Genomic DNA, 16,425 nt, shown 5'->3' with positions numbered 1-16,425 from the left:
AAAAAATACAATATCTAAAGTGAAAAATTAAATGCATGGGCTTAGTTGTAGAAGAAAAGATATATGCTCTTGAAGACAAAGCAACACCTATCATTCAAAATGTAGGACCAGCGGAAGGAAAATAGTTGGGAAGGGAAAAAACCAACCAGAGCTTCAGTGAGTTGTAGAACAGTATCTAGCATGCTAACATGTGTACAGTTGGTGTCCCAGAAGGACCAGAAGGAAGGGGCAGAAAAATCACTTGGAGAAACTTGTGGAGAAAAAATCACTTGGAGAAAAAAAAGTCTGAAAATTTTCCATATTTGGCAAAAACTATAATCCATAGATCTAGGGTGCTAAACAAATCCTAGGCAGGATAAATACAAAGAAAACCATACCAGGGCATATTGTAATCAGTCACTCAAAAACAAGGATAAAGGGAATATTTCTTTTTTTCAATGTTATTTTAAATAATCTCTATACCCAACGTGGGGCTTGAACTTACAAGCCTGAGATCAAGAGTCACCTGCTCCACCAACTGAGCCAGCCAGGCACCCAAAAGAGAAAATCTTAATAGCAATCAGAGGAAACAGAAAACAACATAAATAAGGGAACAGATAATAAAAATATTCACTGACATCATCAGAAACAATGTTAGCTAGAGAACAATAGAATGATAACTTGAAGGTGCTGAAAAAGAAAAAAAAAACAAAACCTGTTAACCCTGAATTCAGTACACAGCAAAAATAGCCTCAAAAATAAAAGTGATATTTTCTGATAAACAAAGGCTGCAAGAATTCAACACCAGCAGATGTGCACTACAAGAAATACTGAAAAAAGTTCTTTAGGTGAAATGAAAATGATAGTAAATAGAAACTCAAATCTTCAGATGAAATGATGGCTGTCAGAAACAGTAAATGTGTCAGTAAACATTTACATTTTTTGTTTTCCAAATTGCTTTTGAAAATAACTGACTGTATAAAGCTATATTAAAAAGTGACACCAAACTTACAGTAATCAACAGTGCTTGGGACATAATAGGTTCTCAATAATTGAATGAATGAATGAAAGTTTAAAATAATAATCTTTAGCTGCTAAGAAATCAGTGATTTTCTATTTCTTAATTAGCCTCTACACTAGAAAATATTGCAAGTTTAATATTTGCAAAAGATGAAACTATATATATTTTATAAAGCAGTACATACTTTAAGAAATTTAAAGGACTACAAGTTTGAAAGATAAGAAAAATAATTTGAAGAATATTCAGATACATTTTATTCCTCCTACAAAAATATTTAGTTTCTCTTCCCCTCTGCATTTTCCAAAATAGTAACAAAACTCTGCACATCCTGGATGACATGAGGGGTGAAAAGTGGGGCAGGAGTGCCATTTTGAGAGTATGAGAAATAAGAATGGTTAATCATTATGGTAACTCCTTTTTATATCAAACTCTGTTTCTTTCAGAGCTCTGAAAATTACTTTGCTTTCAAAATCACTCTGTGGAAAAGGAGGGATGTAGAACAATCGTGTACACAATTACAGAACATTGACAAGAGATGCTTTAACTGCATCACTCTTACAGCAAAATCATAAAAACTACTTTAAAAAGTGATAATTACTTATATAAAGCAAATGCTGCAGTAGAAAGTGCTCTAACTTCTGATTCAGATTTAACAAATGTTTATTCAGGCGTGAAAGAGGAAGAATTAAACCATTTTATATAATTCAGATACTGAAGTTGAAAGACACTGTTCTCTTCTTTCTCCCTTTAGGTTTTATTTTCTCAGCCTAGAAGATCTGGGTCGCCCACGGCTTAGAATGAGACAGCACTGCCTCTGAGTGTAAGAAGGAGGTAAAACTTTGAAACTGTACTATCCCAATTGGGTTAATGCTGCAGAGTAGAACAACACAGCTGGACTTTAAAGAACGAACAGTGGTAGAGCGCCTGGGTGTCTCAGTTGGTTAAGTGTCCGACTCTTGATTTTGGCTCAGGTCATGATCTCAGAGTCCTGGGATAGAGCCCCATCTTGGGCTCTCGACTCAGCGTGGGGTCCGCTTGAGGATTTCTCTCTGTTTCTTTCTGCCCCTGCCCCACGCATGCACACTCTCTAAAATAAATGAATAAATCTTAAAAAAAAAAAAATGAACAGTGGTGCTAAAAGCTCAAAAATAAAGAATTCTCAGATTCCCAGGGTTAGTCATAGATATATTTTTCTTTTTGAAGAAAGGCCAATTCTTTAATTTTTATGTTTTTATTTTTTCATTTTTTAAAGATTTTATTTATTTATTTATTTATTTGTCAGCGAGAGAAAGAGTGAGTATGAGCAGGGGGTGTGGCAGGCAGAAGGAGAAGCAGGCTCCCTGCTTAGCAAGAAGCCTGATGCAGGATTTGATCCCAAGATCCCGGGATCATGACCTGAGCCGAAGGTAGACACTTAACTGACTAGCCACCCAGGGATCCCAAGGCCAATTCTTTAAATTAGAATAACTTCCTATAGAAGAGGTTTGGAAATGCCAAATTTCTAACATCCCAGTGCAGAAAAGCAGAAATGAATCTGTTATTTATTGGGGGCAAGTAAATGGAGAAAGGGAGCAATAGCCTGTCATTTTTTTTTTTTTTTTGTAGAAAATGGTTTATCTATTCCATTTTTTTGTATAAAACACACGGGAGAAACCTAGCCAGTCAACACACAAGTGCTGCCACATGGAAAGGTACTTTATCAAACTTTGAGCCTAAGAACGTACAAATGTCTCTTACCACGTCTAACAGGAACTATCTAGGCTTTTCCGTCCACCTCTTTTTAAAATTCCACATATCCCCATTATTTCTTCTGTCCCAGGTATAGTACAATGACGAGGAGGAAGAGGGTTAGTTAAAACAATGCTCTAATGGTTTTCTGCTGTCCCTTCTTTCCAGTCAGAGACTTGTGGATGTCTGGGATTACACCACCCCCAGTGATGGGAGCCGTAATAAGAGAATCCAACTCTTCATCACCACAGATTTTAAGCTGCAAGTGGCTTCATTACTTAAAAACAGTAAAAAATAATAACAAAGAAACACTAAAAATCACAGTCCAGAGACAGCTGGCTGGCTCAGTCAGTGGAGCATGTAACTCTTAATCTCTGGGTTGTAAGTTTGAGCACCACGTTAGGTGTAGAGATTACTTAAAAATAAAATCTTTAAAAAAATCACATTGTCTATTAAAAATAATAAAATGCAAGATTATGTCAAATTTCAAAAGATTCAAAAGTTCTAAAATCTAGTTTCAATCCAAGGTATGAAAATTAAAATAATAAACAATTTTAGTTCCCATAACCAACAGAGGTAGAATAGTATAAAGATATCTGGGCCTGAATATTGATTCTACTATTTACTAGTTGTACAGCTGTGTGACCAAGTCACTTCCCTGTTCTGGACTGAGGATTTAACATCTGTAAAATAGGAAAATAGGGAGTGTCCCGCAAAAGTCATTCGATTTTACAGATTACTCACTAATTAATTGTTGCTGTTGATTCTACCTATTATTCTTTTACCCTCATGAAAAAAGCACCATTTTGAAACCTATAATATCCAGCTTTTTAACTACTACCTGTAACTTCAACTGATGTTTGTCTTCCCAGTTACTCTGCCAATTGCGCTGAAATTTGACTCCTGGCCTTAAACCTACACAAGCATCTGTAGTCACATCTCAAACCCAACTTCTGTCATCATCCTGATAGAATTCAACAACCAGGTAGACAAGATTAGAAATCTCACAGTTCTATGATCTCCCCATTCCCAACAACCTTCACTGCTACCCAATAGAGCCACAACCTGAGCTTTGCCATCATACCAAAATACAGATACAGTGCTTCATTCTCTAGATCCCGTCCCTCCAGTTCTCTCACACCCTCATACTACACGTGCTCCTTGAGACCTCATTATAAATTCTGGGTTTTTTACTCTCATATTCTTTAGGCTTATAATTCCTTCCAGCTCTAACTTGCTTATTTACCACCTAGACAATTACACGAATTAATCACTTAATGCCTAGCCACCATGTTGTCTCAAGACATCCATCCATCCTCAACTCAATACTAGTACTGCTTTCTCCACTCTTACAAGGAAGGGATTTTAACACTGTTACAAACTGTGGGTGAATGCCATTGGAAAGATACATCTGCAATTTCACCTAGGCTCTCAACATCACCCATCAACTTTTTCCATATCCCAGATTAAGACCCTCCACCTGTGTTTCTGATTCACAGCTCCTGGGACTAGACAATTCTTTCATTGGTTCTTTCTTCTTTTTCTTTTAACACTTCTCTTCACTGGGCTCTCCCCTCAGTCATCAATTATGCTTCAAACTCCACTGAGAATGTATCTCTTCTTAAGATCCTTCAGTTAAACTGTACTAATCTCCAGAGGGTAAACTTCACACCCCCTATCCTCATTTCTTAACTCTCTTGGCATTATACATTACACATAAGTAACACTGGACTCCTTATACTTTCTAAACATACAATTGAGATATCGTTTGCAGCTTCAATTCTTCCATCATTGTCAGCAATTAATCTTACTGCCAATCATGGCAAGAAGAGAAAACTGTGCTTCTCTGTCTTTTGGATTAGGGAACAGAGGACCCTGTCTCTTAGCCACTTTTCAATAGAAGCTCAGATTAAATTTAAATCTAAAAATCATCAGTGCTCTAAGAGTTAATCAAAGGAAGATTATATAACTTTAAAAAACAAAATAACTTCTGAAAAATATATTATTTACTGAGTAAAGACTTATTTCAGTTGAACATTTAATAAAAACACATCTTTCGTATAGGTTGAAACTTGCAAAGTTTAATTACAATAAGTGGTATCAGGGCTCTGGTTTTTCTAGTCTATTTTAATTATAGGTCCTGGTCTCAAACTCAGATACTTTATGGTCCCCTTGTAAAAAGAGGTAGTAAAAATACACTTATCTTGGAGGAACTTAGTATTTTCTTTAATAGCTAACACTTACTGAGCACTAGTCTAGACCAGGCATTGTTCGTAACACTTTACAGGTACTAGTTCCCTTAATCATCATAGCAATCCTCTGGAGGAGGTTCTACCATTACCCCTGATTTACAGAAGACACTGGGGCACAGAGAAGTAACTTGCCCAAGCGCACACGAGTATTAAGAGGTATAACCAGGGTGAGAACAGACAGTGTGATTCTAGAGCCTACACTCTTAACCACTATGCAAAATAGCCTCTCCAAGAAATTTCCAAATACATAGTTTAAAAGAAAAAAGGATTCAAAATTTCCAAATCACCTTACCTTTATATTATCTTCATAATACACCAAAGTAAGCTACATATGGCTGCTACAAGCAATTTTAACAAATGAACTTTAAATGTTCCATCAAACTAGCAAGATAACTCTAGAAAAAAGTGATTTTATTTATTTATTTATTTTTAAAGATTTTATTTATTTATTTGACAGAGAGAGACACAGAGAGAGAGGGAACACAAGCAGGGGGAGTGGGAGAGGGAGAAGCAGGCCTCCCGCCGAGCAGGGAGCCCGATGTGGGGCTCGATCCCAGGACCCTGGGATCACGACCTGAGCCGAAGGCAGATGCTTAACGACTGAGCCACCCAGGTGCCCCCAAAAAGTGATTTTAAAAAGGATACTAATGCTACCTTAATAAATTCCAAATGATGACTAGAAATGTTATTTTTTATTTACTTTTTACTTTTTTTAAGATTTTATTTATTTGACAGAGAGATCACAAGTAGGCAGACAGGGAGGCAGAGGGAGAGGGAGAAGCAGGCTCCCCGCTGAGCACGGAGCCCGATGCAGGGCTCGATCCCAGGACCCTGGGATCATGACCTGAGCCAAAGGCAGACCCCCTAACCAACTGAGCCACCCAGGTACCCCTAGAAATGTTTTTAAGCATTCTTTAAATGCACCCACTATTCTAAGGAAGGCAATGGACACAATACACAGAAAGGTACCCATATGGTCCTAATATACTTTAAAACTTAAACAGCATTTAACTTGCACTCATATGACTGAAAGATAGGAAAGCCACATTCTTCTCCTGATCTACGATTCCTGGCTTGTCAAACAAGGAGCACTGCTTCCATACCACTTGATTTTGTCAAAATGACCAGTCGTCTTCTTTTCTTCTAGTAGTGAAGTTGACAGACGTCACTGAACGAAGTGTTAAATATGCCCTCAACTCCTCTTGTTTTTGTGGGTCTCAAAAATGTTTCATTTCACAAACGAAGCATCACCTTTGTGCTTAGTAATGAGTTAGGAACTCATGGGGAGAGGAATGGAGACAGGGCGGAAAGGGTTTGCATGTGGGATATGAGTAATGTATCCTGTTAGGTAAAAGCATTTCCAATCTTGGTGGATGGGACAAGAAGACTTACAACAGGGAATAATAACAACATGCAGCATGCGTATTTTGAAATGCTAAGGTGTGCATCATGGCCTCTGAACAGGCATCTTTCATTGAGTTGTGGAACTAGAGTTGGGCATGAAGATTCTGTACGGCTTAGAGACAAATGGTTCTCATCAGAATACATGTAAAAGAACAACCAAACAAGGGGTGGTTATGGAAGGAAGTGAAGATAGGACAGGGTGAGGGCACTAGATGACAGAGAGTGAGGGAAAAGGAACTGGCCAAGGACAGTATCAATGGGTTGGAAATAATATTTTAAAATTTCTTTTTGTGTTTACAGTTCACACACTAGGGAGTCTAGGGCAGCAAGATCACTAAAAACCTTTGGTTTTCTGATAATTTATTAAAACTCAGCATATGAAAGGTATAAAGTATTTTACCCAGTTCAAAGCTTTCAACTATTTCTTCATATCTATTGACCAAAGGATGCTCTCTTTTTAAATTCTTTCTTCAATTAGTGAATTGGTCCAATTTACTCTTCCTCTACACAAGGCTGCTGGTAAGATTACCTCAGGAATTCTTCCAATGACACCCATCTACCCACAATTTCCTTTGGAGATGTTTCTTACTTTCCTCTTTCCTTTTTCCCCTCATTTTATATGATTAATCTGCCTAAACAGTGACCTTTCACTCCCTCCCTCTCCCCCATACAGGCTTCACATGGTTCAAGCTGTCTTGAACTGCTTCTGACTATCCCTGACTCTTAGATACTCCGAAGCTCTGAAAATTATCTCCACCAAATTCTTTAAATTATCTAGGCTACCATATGTTTATTCACATGCATGAAAAAGCACATGCACATTGGTCAAGCAATTTATATTTTTCATGAAGCTTTTGTAGCTACCAGTTTGTTTTATTACTAAATCTTGGAGAAGTAATTAATTACGCAATTTGTTTTATAGATGAGAAAGCTGAGTAAAGGTAAAAACATCACAACTCCCTAAGTGTCTAAGTATCACGTATAAACTAGTGACTATGACTTAAACTGAATTACAGTTCCTTCTTTTTTCTCACTAGACTTTAAAAGTATGTCAATTGTAGGGGCACCTGGGTGGCTCAGTCAGTTAAGCATCTGACTCTTGATTTCAGCTCAGGGCTCAGGTCATGATCTCAGGGTCCTGAGACTGAGCCCCACAGCCCCACACAGGGCTCCCTGCTGAGCATGGAGCCTACTTAAGATTCTCTCTTCCCCTCTCCTTCTACAACCCCCACCCGCTCAGACACATTCTCTCTCTCTCTAAAAAAAAAAAAAAATTCCAATTGTCAATTTTAACAATAATAGTTAATGCTTATTAGGTATTTAATAAACCATAGTTTCTTATCTGTAGAAATGAGAATTTAAAAATCTACGTCATCTATTAAAAAAGACTAACTCTGATCCACCTGTAACTATATGGGAATAAAATAGGTCATATCTTACAGTGTCACTGCAAATATTAAATGAGTTAATAAATGTTCAGTATTTAGAACAAGACCTGATACAGAATAAGCACTCAATAAATGTTTGGTGTTTTTAAAAAAGAAGGAAAGATGAAAGGAAAGGAGGGAAGGAGAGGGGGAGAGAGAGAAGAAGAAAATTTGGTTAAAATTAAAACATTTCCTTATAAATAATGTTTTGCTTTTTGCTTGTTCAGTATTCTAACACCCACTGGGTCATCATCTATCTTTAATAATTACAGAAGTTGCAGTAATGACTACAGAATTCTCATATGATCTTATGTGGAAGGAATTATAGCTTCTTGGTATGAAGTAGTCCGTTTGACTCAGTTACCAAAGCTAGTCCAAAATCAAGTATAATATCTGGGTAGTCTATCCTATAATAAAATTTAAGAAAAAATTGTTTTATTTAGATAGAATCCAAACAAATATGTTTTTTAAAGACAATCATGGATATGTGGCCAATATTTTCATTTGAATATCAAGTAATTTGAGATTCTGATAAACAGCCAAATAGGATGTATATCATGCCATGTTGAACACTCATCTAATATGGATGTAGGTTAAACATGAGATCAATTTCAAAAGGCAGGGCTGTAGCCAATACATCATCTGTTCACAAAAATCAGAGCTGAGAACTGCCAGAGCAGGTGGAAAGGAGGATGCAACAACTGCATATAAATTCCCCTCAAATATCTGGCTCATCCCTGAACTGAACAAGCATTGTCATGGCTCTAAGAAACTCTATTAAAAGTAATATCTGGAAGCTGAAAAAGTAAGCCTTAAGAAAACTTTAGCAAAACAAATCTAGCAATATACAAATAGGATAATATATCATAACCAAGCAGGATTTAGATTCATAATGCAAAGCTTGTTTAAAAATTCAAAAATTAATCAATGGAATTTACCATACTAATTGGCATCTCAATAAAGATAGATTAGACGAATTTAGTACCTATTCATGATTTTTTAAAAAAACTGTCAGCAAACTACATGCAGAAGCAAATTTCCTCAACTGATAAAGAGCATTTATGAAAACCTCCAGGTAAATTTTTAATTAATGATGACTATCTGAGTGCTTTCCTCCTGCTATCAAGAAGAAATATTTGCTTTCACCACTGCTATTCAACATTGTACTGGATGTCCTAGCTGGTAAAATAAGGCAAGAAAAGGAAATACAGATTAGAAAGGAAGACATAAAAATTGTCTTTTTTCACAATTATTAAGAATATAGAAAATCCTAAGGCATCTACTGAAAAAGCTGTAAGAACTATTAAGTAATTTTAGCAAGCTCATAGAAAAAAGGTTAATAAACAAAAAGAAGTCCATTGTGTTTCTAAATACTAGAAGCAAATAATTATAAAATTTAGAAAACAGTATCATTTAAAATAGCACCAAAAATATAAAACTATTTGGCAGAAATTTAACAAAATTTATATAAGACTATACACTGAAAATAGCAAAACGTTGCTGACAGAAATTAAAGACCTAAACAAATGGAAAGACACTGCATGCTGATGGACTGGAAGATGTTATTGTCAAAATGTCACTTCTCCCCAATATAATCTATAGATTTACCACAACCTTGGTCAAAATTTCAGTACACTCTTTTGTAAAAATTACTGAATTCTAAATTTATATGAAAATGCTAAGAACACAACAATGAAAGCAATTTTGAAAAAAAAGAATAGTTGGAGGACTCATAATATCAGATGTCAAGTTAATATAAAGCTAAAGTAATCTATATATGATATATGTATGTATTATAAAGCTAGGTAATCCAATAATGATAGATATATCAGTTGAACAGAACAGAGAGCTCAGAAATTGACCTACATTTATATCATCAACTGATTTTCCACAATAGGACCAAAGTATTTCACTGAGAAAAGGATGGACAGATGTATGCCAAAAATTCACCTTGACTGCTATCTCATTCCAAATGCAAACATTAAATCAAAATGGATAACCTAAATGTAACAGTGAAAACTATAAAAGTTCTAGAAGAAAACAATAGAGAAATTAATTGTTACCTTGGATTAAGGAAAGATCTCTTAGTTAGGACTCAAAAAGCATGAGTCATAAAAGAAAAATTTCATTAAGTTGAACACCAAAATTAAGAATGTTTTATCTTCAGAAGACATTGTTAAGAACATGAAAAGACAAATCACAGACTGAGAAAAGATATTTGCAAAACATACATCTGATAAAAGATTTATATTCAGAATATGTTAAATAAATTTTCAATTCAACACCAAGAAGACAAACAACCTAATAAGAAAACGGACAAAAGATTAGAACAGACACTTCAAAGACTTTATACAACTGATGAATAATCACATGAAAAGATGCTCAACTTCATTAGTTACTAGAGAAATATAAGTTAATATCACAAACGAGGGACCACTACACAAACTGAGGAAGGCTAAAATGTAACAGAACCGATCTGGTGTGGGCCAGAATGTGGCGCAAATGCATCTTATAAATTGCTGTTGGGAATGCAACTTCCTAGAGCCAATTTGGAAAACAGTTTGGTGGATTTGTCAAAATGCAGTTTCTTCTGCACTATCACCAAAAGATAGTGAGAAGGAAATGAAAAGAGAAGCAGCAGATTGGGAGAAAATATTCTAAATACATACTATATCTGACAAAGGATTCAGTCCAGATTAAACAAAGAATTTCTAAAAATCAATAATAAAAAAACAACCCAATAAAAATGGATTAAAAACTAAGATAGTGGGGGTGCCTGGGTAGCTCAGTTGGTTAAGTGTCCGACTATTGATTTTTGCCTCAGGTCATGGTCTCAAGGTCATGAGATTGTTGGCTCTACACTCAGCACAGAGTCGGCTTAGGATTCTCTCTCTCCCTCTCCCTCGCCCCTCCCCTCCCTCAGGCTTGCTCGCTCTCTCTCTCAAAAAAAAAAAGTATACTATATATATATAGTGAGGAGTAAGTAGAAGATAGCAAGAGGGAACCTTTGGTGGCAGTGGAAATGTTCTATGTCTTGGTTGGGGCAATGGTTACCTAAGTGTATAAGTTTATCAAAAGTTCAATTTGAACATATAAAATCTGTGGATCTCACTATATAAATTGTATCTCAATTTTAGCAAACTAAAATTAATACATGCAAGTTATGTTATTCATTGATTTACTCTTTTCTTTAATCAGCTTGTAATAATCTTGATTTCATACTGTTTGTATACTATAATATGAAAGTATTTTGTAAATTAAAAAGTACCACAGTAGTATAAAGTATTATTAGTGCTACCTCAAGAAAGTATTTCTTATCTGTCCTGGGGCACCTGAGTGGCTCAGTCAGTTAGGCATCCAACTCTTGATATTGGCTTGGACCGTGATCTCGGGATCGAGCCCTAAGTCATGCTCCATGCTTGGCAGGGAGTCAGCTTGAGATTCTCTCCCTCCTTCTCCCCTGTCCCACCCCACCCACACTCTCTCTTTCTCTAAAAAAATAAATAAATCTTTTTAAAAAATACTTCTTACATGTCCTAAAATCACCTCTTGTGAGTTTCAAGAGGTATCTCTTGTTTCTAATGATCCAGGGTTTGATAGAAAAATTTAATATTTAACCTATCCTTTGTGACTAGATTTAAATAAAACACCGTATTAGTCTCTCTTGTAGTCTCCTCTCATTGCAAATTCTCTCATTCTCTAATAAAATTAGGTATTCTTTTCCATACTGTTCACTAATTTTTATACTGATACATGATATCCTAGAGATGAATGGACCTCAGCATAATATTTTCAATATCCTTCTCAATAAGGATCAGTCACGTATTTACTGACCTTTGTGGTTATAAGAGCACATTGGGCTAATGTCTTTAGGAGTTTCCTAAATCTTTCATTTGTTCATAATTACTAATTTTGCATCAATGCTACTTATAAACATAGTTTAATAATGTCCTTCTAATTCTTAGCTTCTCTAGCTATGGCCACTGCTCTCTTGACCCTCCGTCATCTGCTATCCACTCTCCGAGTGTATGTCATCGACAATTCCTGCAAGCAAATGTCTATCTTTCAGTTGTTGGCACCCTTATCTTCTCTAGTCTGACTTCCCTGGATATCTTACCTTGACTGACTTCTTAGATTCCAGACCAGCAAACACACTTCTGACCACAGATTATCATAGATTGCCTACCCCCTGAACTGACTTCCTCTTTGACATCCTTCAGAGATCATTAACACCTGAGTTCCTTAACTGTTGCTCTAGTACCAGGTCAGACCCTGTGCATTGTACTCTCCAGAGCCTAGTGGTACGAGTCCTTCAAACTCTGTCAGGTTATGGCATCAATAACTGACAGGAATCTTGGAAGAATAAAAACTGGCTTCCATCTTTTAAAAAGTCTTAGCTAATATATTTTTAATGAAGTCCATAGAATTTTAATCCAATGTGGTGAATAAAAATAGATCACAGTGTGTTAAAATGAAAGACAATAATGAGAAACGAAGGGAGAGTCAGACAGAAATCAAGAGTCAGCGAAGGAATAAAAGAGACAATGAGGCAGAGAAACACAAAGAGGAGAGAGACCGAGCAAAATAGGGAACCAAGAGTGAAGAACTGACAGAGACAGAGAAAGAAATACAGAAATGAGTAAGAGATAAGGAGAGAGAAAATTAGACAGAGTCAAAAGGAGAGAGAAGAAACACAGAGGTCAAGGATCCTTGGACAGAGAAAGAGAGGGAGAAGAGGCAGCCCATTCTTCTCTGTCTCCCTTCCCAATCATCCATCTCTTCTGGGGGGAAAAAAAAGCCACCAAAAAAAAAAAAAAAAAAAAACACCCACAAAATCAAAAACAAACAAACAAAAATCATGGAAACTCCAAATGGAACTGATAATTCACTTTGCTGTAGTGGGAATGAGGGACGTGGGGATTCGATTTCAATGAGTGCATGGAGAAAGGATGGAGGTTATACATGCACAGAAACAGCTAGCACCTCTCTAGTAACCTTCTGCCTGTTCCTACATCCTTTCTCCAGCTGGCTTGAAAATTATCCACACAGTAAAGAAGAAGAAATTGATGGGGCACCTGGGTGGCTCAGTTGGCTAAGTGTCTGCCTTCAGCTCAGGTCATGATCCCAGGGTCCTGGGATTGAGCCCCGCATCAGGCTCCTTGCTCAGTGGGGAGCCTGCTTCTCCCTCTCCCTCTGCCTGCTACTCCCCCTGCTTGTGCTCTCTCTCTCTCTAATAAATAAATAAGATCTTTTTAAAAAAATTTTAAAAAAAGAAGAAGAAATTGAATCTAATGAGGCAAAGACTTCTGACCAGAGGAAGGAAACTGGCCAGCTCCATGCCTTCTCTTCCCTCAAGACCCAAAGGACATCCTTCAAGGAACACAAGGATTCTTCTTCCTTTTCGTTGCCCAGAATACTCTCCACCCTGAGAAATACCCCTAACTTTCAAGTCCCAAACCAACCCATTCCCCTTGTTCAGGGAAAGAGTTTTGTCCATCTCCGTCATTTGGGCATACAAGACCTGCTACACAAAAGTCATCAGTAAGTGTCCCTTAAATGAACATGTATACACTGATTCTAGACATATAAGTATATACATACATATATTACACATATATTTACTATTTATATTGCATCAACTTTTATAAGGTTTATACATAGTACTAAACAAAAATGTTCTAGGAATTTCCCTCTAGATCTATTCTCCCCAGTGTTCTCAACCACACTGATGTCATCATCATCCCAACGATTCACTCAGCACAAACTCTCTCACCTAATCAGTAAGGCCTGTTGATTTTGTCTGCTAAATGTCTCCTAATTTATCCCGCATGTCACGCAGCCACATGCCAAGAGAAAAGTCAAACCCTTCGGAATGGCTTCCCTAATCTTTTCCATCCTCCACACTGTTGCCAGTATCCTTTCCAATCAAGTCACATTCTTCATGAAACACCTTCAAGAGAAATCCATAAGGAAATAACTCCCCATTTCCTTCAGAATTAAAATCAAATTTTCTATTTTGGTACTGGGAACTTTCCTAATTACACCCAACCCACCTCCAAATAGTCATTTCCCACCATTCTCCCTCCTCATCTCTAACCACATCACATTTGTCATCAATCCCTAAACCTCATTTTTCTCCTCCATCAGGCCTCTTTCCATGGACATTTACATTTACCTCCCACCTTCCTTCCACCCCCACTTCTCCACATCTAGATCTTTGAAAATTCAGCCCAAGTTGTACCTTGTTCCTCAACCTGATAATCATCCCTAGGGAGAGTTAGTCATTCCTGTCTCAGGGTTTCCAATACACACAAAATATGTATTTATTATAGCTCATATCATAGCATGTGGTAATTATTTTAGTATCTTTCTTCTCCATTAGACTACAAGTTGTACAGGTATTGACACTGTCCTATTGACTTTTGAAAATATTCCAGGGCTTATCATAGAACCTGTGTGCAGTGTGGACCCGATAAATATATGAAAAATTAATAAACATACCTTTCTGTGCTTTAATTAGTTGCTTTCCAATTTCTAGTGTCACATAGGCAGTACCATTTAGAACTATGTCAGTTATGGTCTTCCAAGCATTAGGAGAGAGCCTTTCAGTGGGAGAAATAAAATTCCCTGCTGCATTGTTTATCACAATCTAATAAATGAGTAAGGCAAATAATAGAATTTTTTAGATAAGGAAGAACATTTTCCCTGAAGAGTTTTTACTTCTGAAACTTATTAACCCAAATAATACAATAAAGCTAAAGTTGATAGTCTGCTATAAAATAATACCATGAGATTTGGTTTGGTTTTACTTTTTTTGAGCCTGTGAAAATCTCCTGTGTTATTTACCAAATCTCAGAATCCTAATCCCTGTCTCAAAATTAGGGTAGAATCTATCATTAAGAAAACAAATACAGATTAAGCATATCTACCATTTGTCTATACTGTATTTCAAGGAATCTCAAAATGTCTTTTAATTTCTGGTGACAGTTTGGCTTAATTTACCCAATGAAACTCTTGGTTGATAAACATGTTTCTTCACTATCAATAAAGATTCTACCTAGTTCTATTAGCAGATTCAGTATTCTTGGTCTGTCTGAAAGTATCTTTAATTTAGAACAGTGCTCTCTTTGAGACTACTGGAGGAAATTGCTTCTTTCCAATATGTGAACCAAAAAACAGCAAAATACACATGCACATCTCAGGTCTTAAAAGGAAAAATTTGGAGTATCTTATAGATTTCTTTACTTGTATCATTCTCCTCTACTGATAGAGATAATCAAAAGTTATTAGGAAAAGCAAAGAGCATGCATCACTTAAACTAGGTATTGTGCTCTTGAATAACTGCTCTTCTTATTTCATAATCTTATTAAATAAAGTGAAATCAAGTTTGTTCTCTATGACTGTAAATGCATTTTTAAAGTATTTCCGAAAGGCAATGGTGTAGCAGTTCACCTAATCTGTTCCCTGCTCTAAGCAAAGCTGGCTCTTTCCTAAGGACAAAAAAATACATGCTTCTCAACACAGCACTTGCTCACATCAATATTTTATTTCCTTAGTGCATCCTTAGCGCATTTTGGTGGGTGGCATCAACATCAAACACCTCATACTTTGGCCTCATCACCATTACACTTACATCAGGATGTCCTGCAACTTTGATCAATTCCGACACAGTGTTTTGCACCATTTCGGGATTCCTCACATCACACTGAATTGCATGAACCTGAAAAATATCAGAGAGAAAAAGGAATCCTAAATTTTTCAAGCTTCTTAAACCAAAAACATGAATAAGTTATTTAAGCATGCTTTAATTCCTAAATCTGAATTAAATAACTCTTTTTTTTTATGTCTGTTTTTTATTTTTTTATTTTATTTTTTTAAAGATTTTTTTTATTTATTTATTTGAGAGAGAGAGAATGAGAGATAGAGAGCACGAGAGGGAAGAGGGTCAGAGGGAGAAGCAGACTCCCTGCTGAGCAGGGAGCCCGATGCGGGACTCGATCCCAGGACTCCAGAATCATGACCTGAGCCGAAGGCAGTCGCTTAACCAACTGAGCCACCCAGGCGCCCTTAAATAACTCTTTTTAATGTACCTTATTTCCAGTTTGAGAAGAAATTTGTTCTGCAGTCGCTTTTAAAACATCAATCTTCCTAGAAATAAACACACAGTACTTTGCATGAGTTCTGAAATGACTTCATATTTTTTTCTTTTTAATTCCATACGTTAAAAAACAAAGAGAATCTATAGCTTAAACAGATGCAATCTTGACAAAATACAAAGGCTATATCTACAAACAAATCAGTTTGAATGAATTCACTTTCTAAAAGTTAAATTTGTACAATTTTTATATATCTAATACTCAATTATTGAATTATTTACTTTTAGACTAGTTGTTTTATATCTACACACAGATTTAAAGTTATTTCCTTAATACAAAAATACTGATTCAAAGGGGTACATGCACCCTGTTGTTTATAGCAGCATTATCAACAATAGCCAAATTATAGAAAGAGCCCAAATGTCTGTCAACTGATGAATGGATAAAGAAAATATGGTATGTATGTATGTATGTGTGTGTGTATATATATATACACATATATATAATGGAATATTACT

General features: G+C 36.2%; 1 protein-coding gene across 1 annotated transcript in view; it reads right to left on the bottom strand.

The window, feature by feature from the left end:
* DECR1 (2,4-dienoyl-CoA reductase 1) overlaps positions 1-16,425 on the bottom strand; it is a 43,442-nt gene that overhangs the window by 9,000 nt on the left and 18,017 nt on the right. The window contains 3 exon segments of the mRNA XM_073892948.1: positions 14,313-14,460; positions 15,445-15,531; positions 15,902-15,959. Of these exon segments, the coding sequence (XP_073749049.1) occupies positions 14,313-14,460; positions 15,445-15,531; positions 15,902-15,959 (293 nt within the window).

This window comes from Callorhinus ursinus, unplaced genomic scaffold (genome assembly GCF_003265705.2).
Source record: "Callorhinus ursinus isolate GAN/ISIS: 27379988/994484 unplaced genomic scaffold, GSC_fseal_2.0 scaffold5, whole genome shotgun sequence".
In the NCBI taxonomy this organism is placed as follows: domain Eukaryota; kingdom Metazoa; phylum Chordata; class Mammalia; order Carnivora; family Otariidae; genus Callorhinus; species Callorhinus ursinus.
This window is presented reverse-complemented; position numbering and strand designations above follow the sequence as displayed.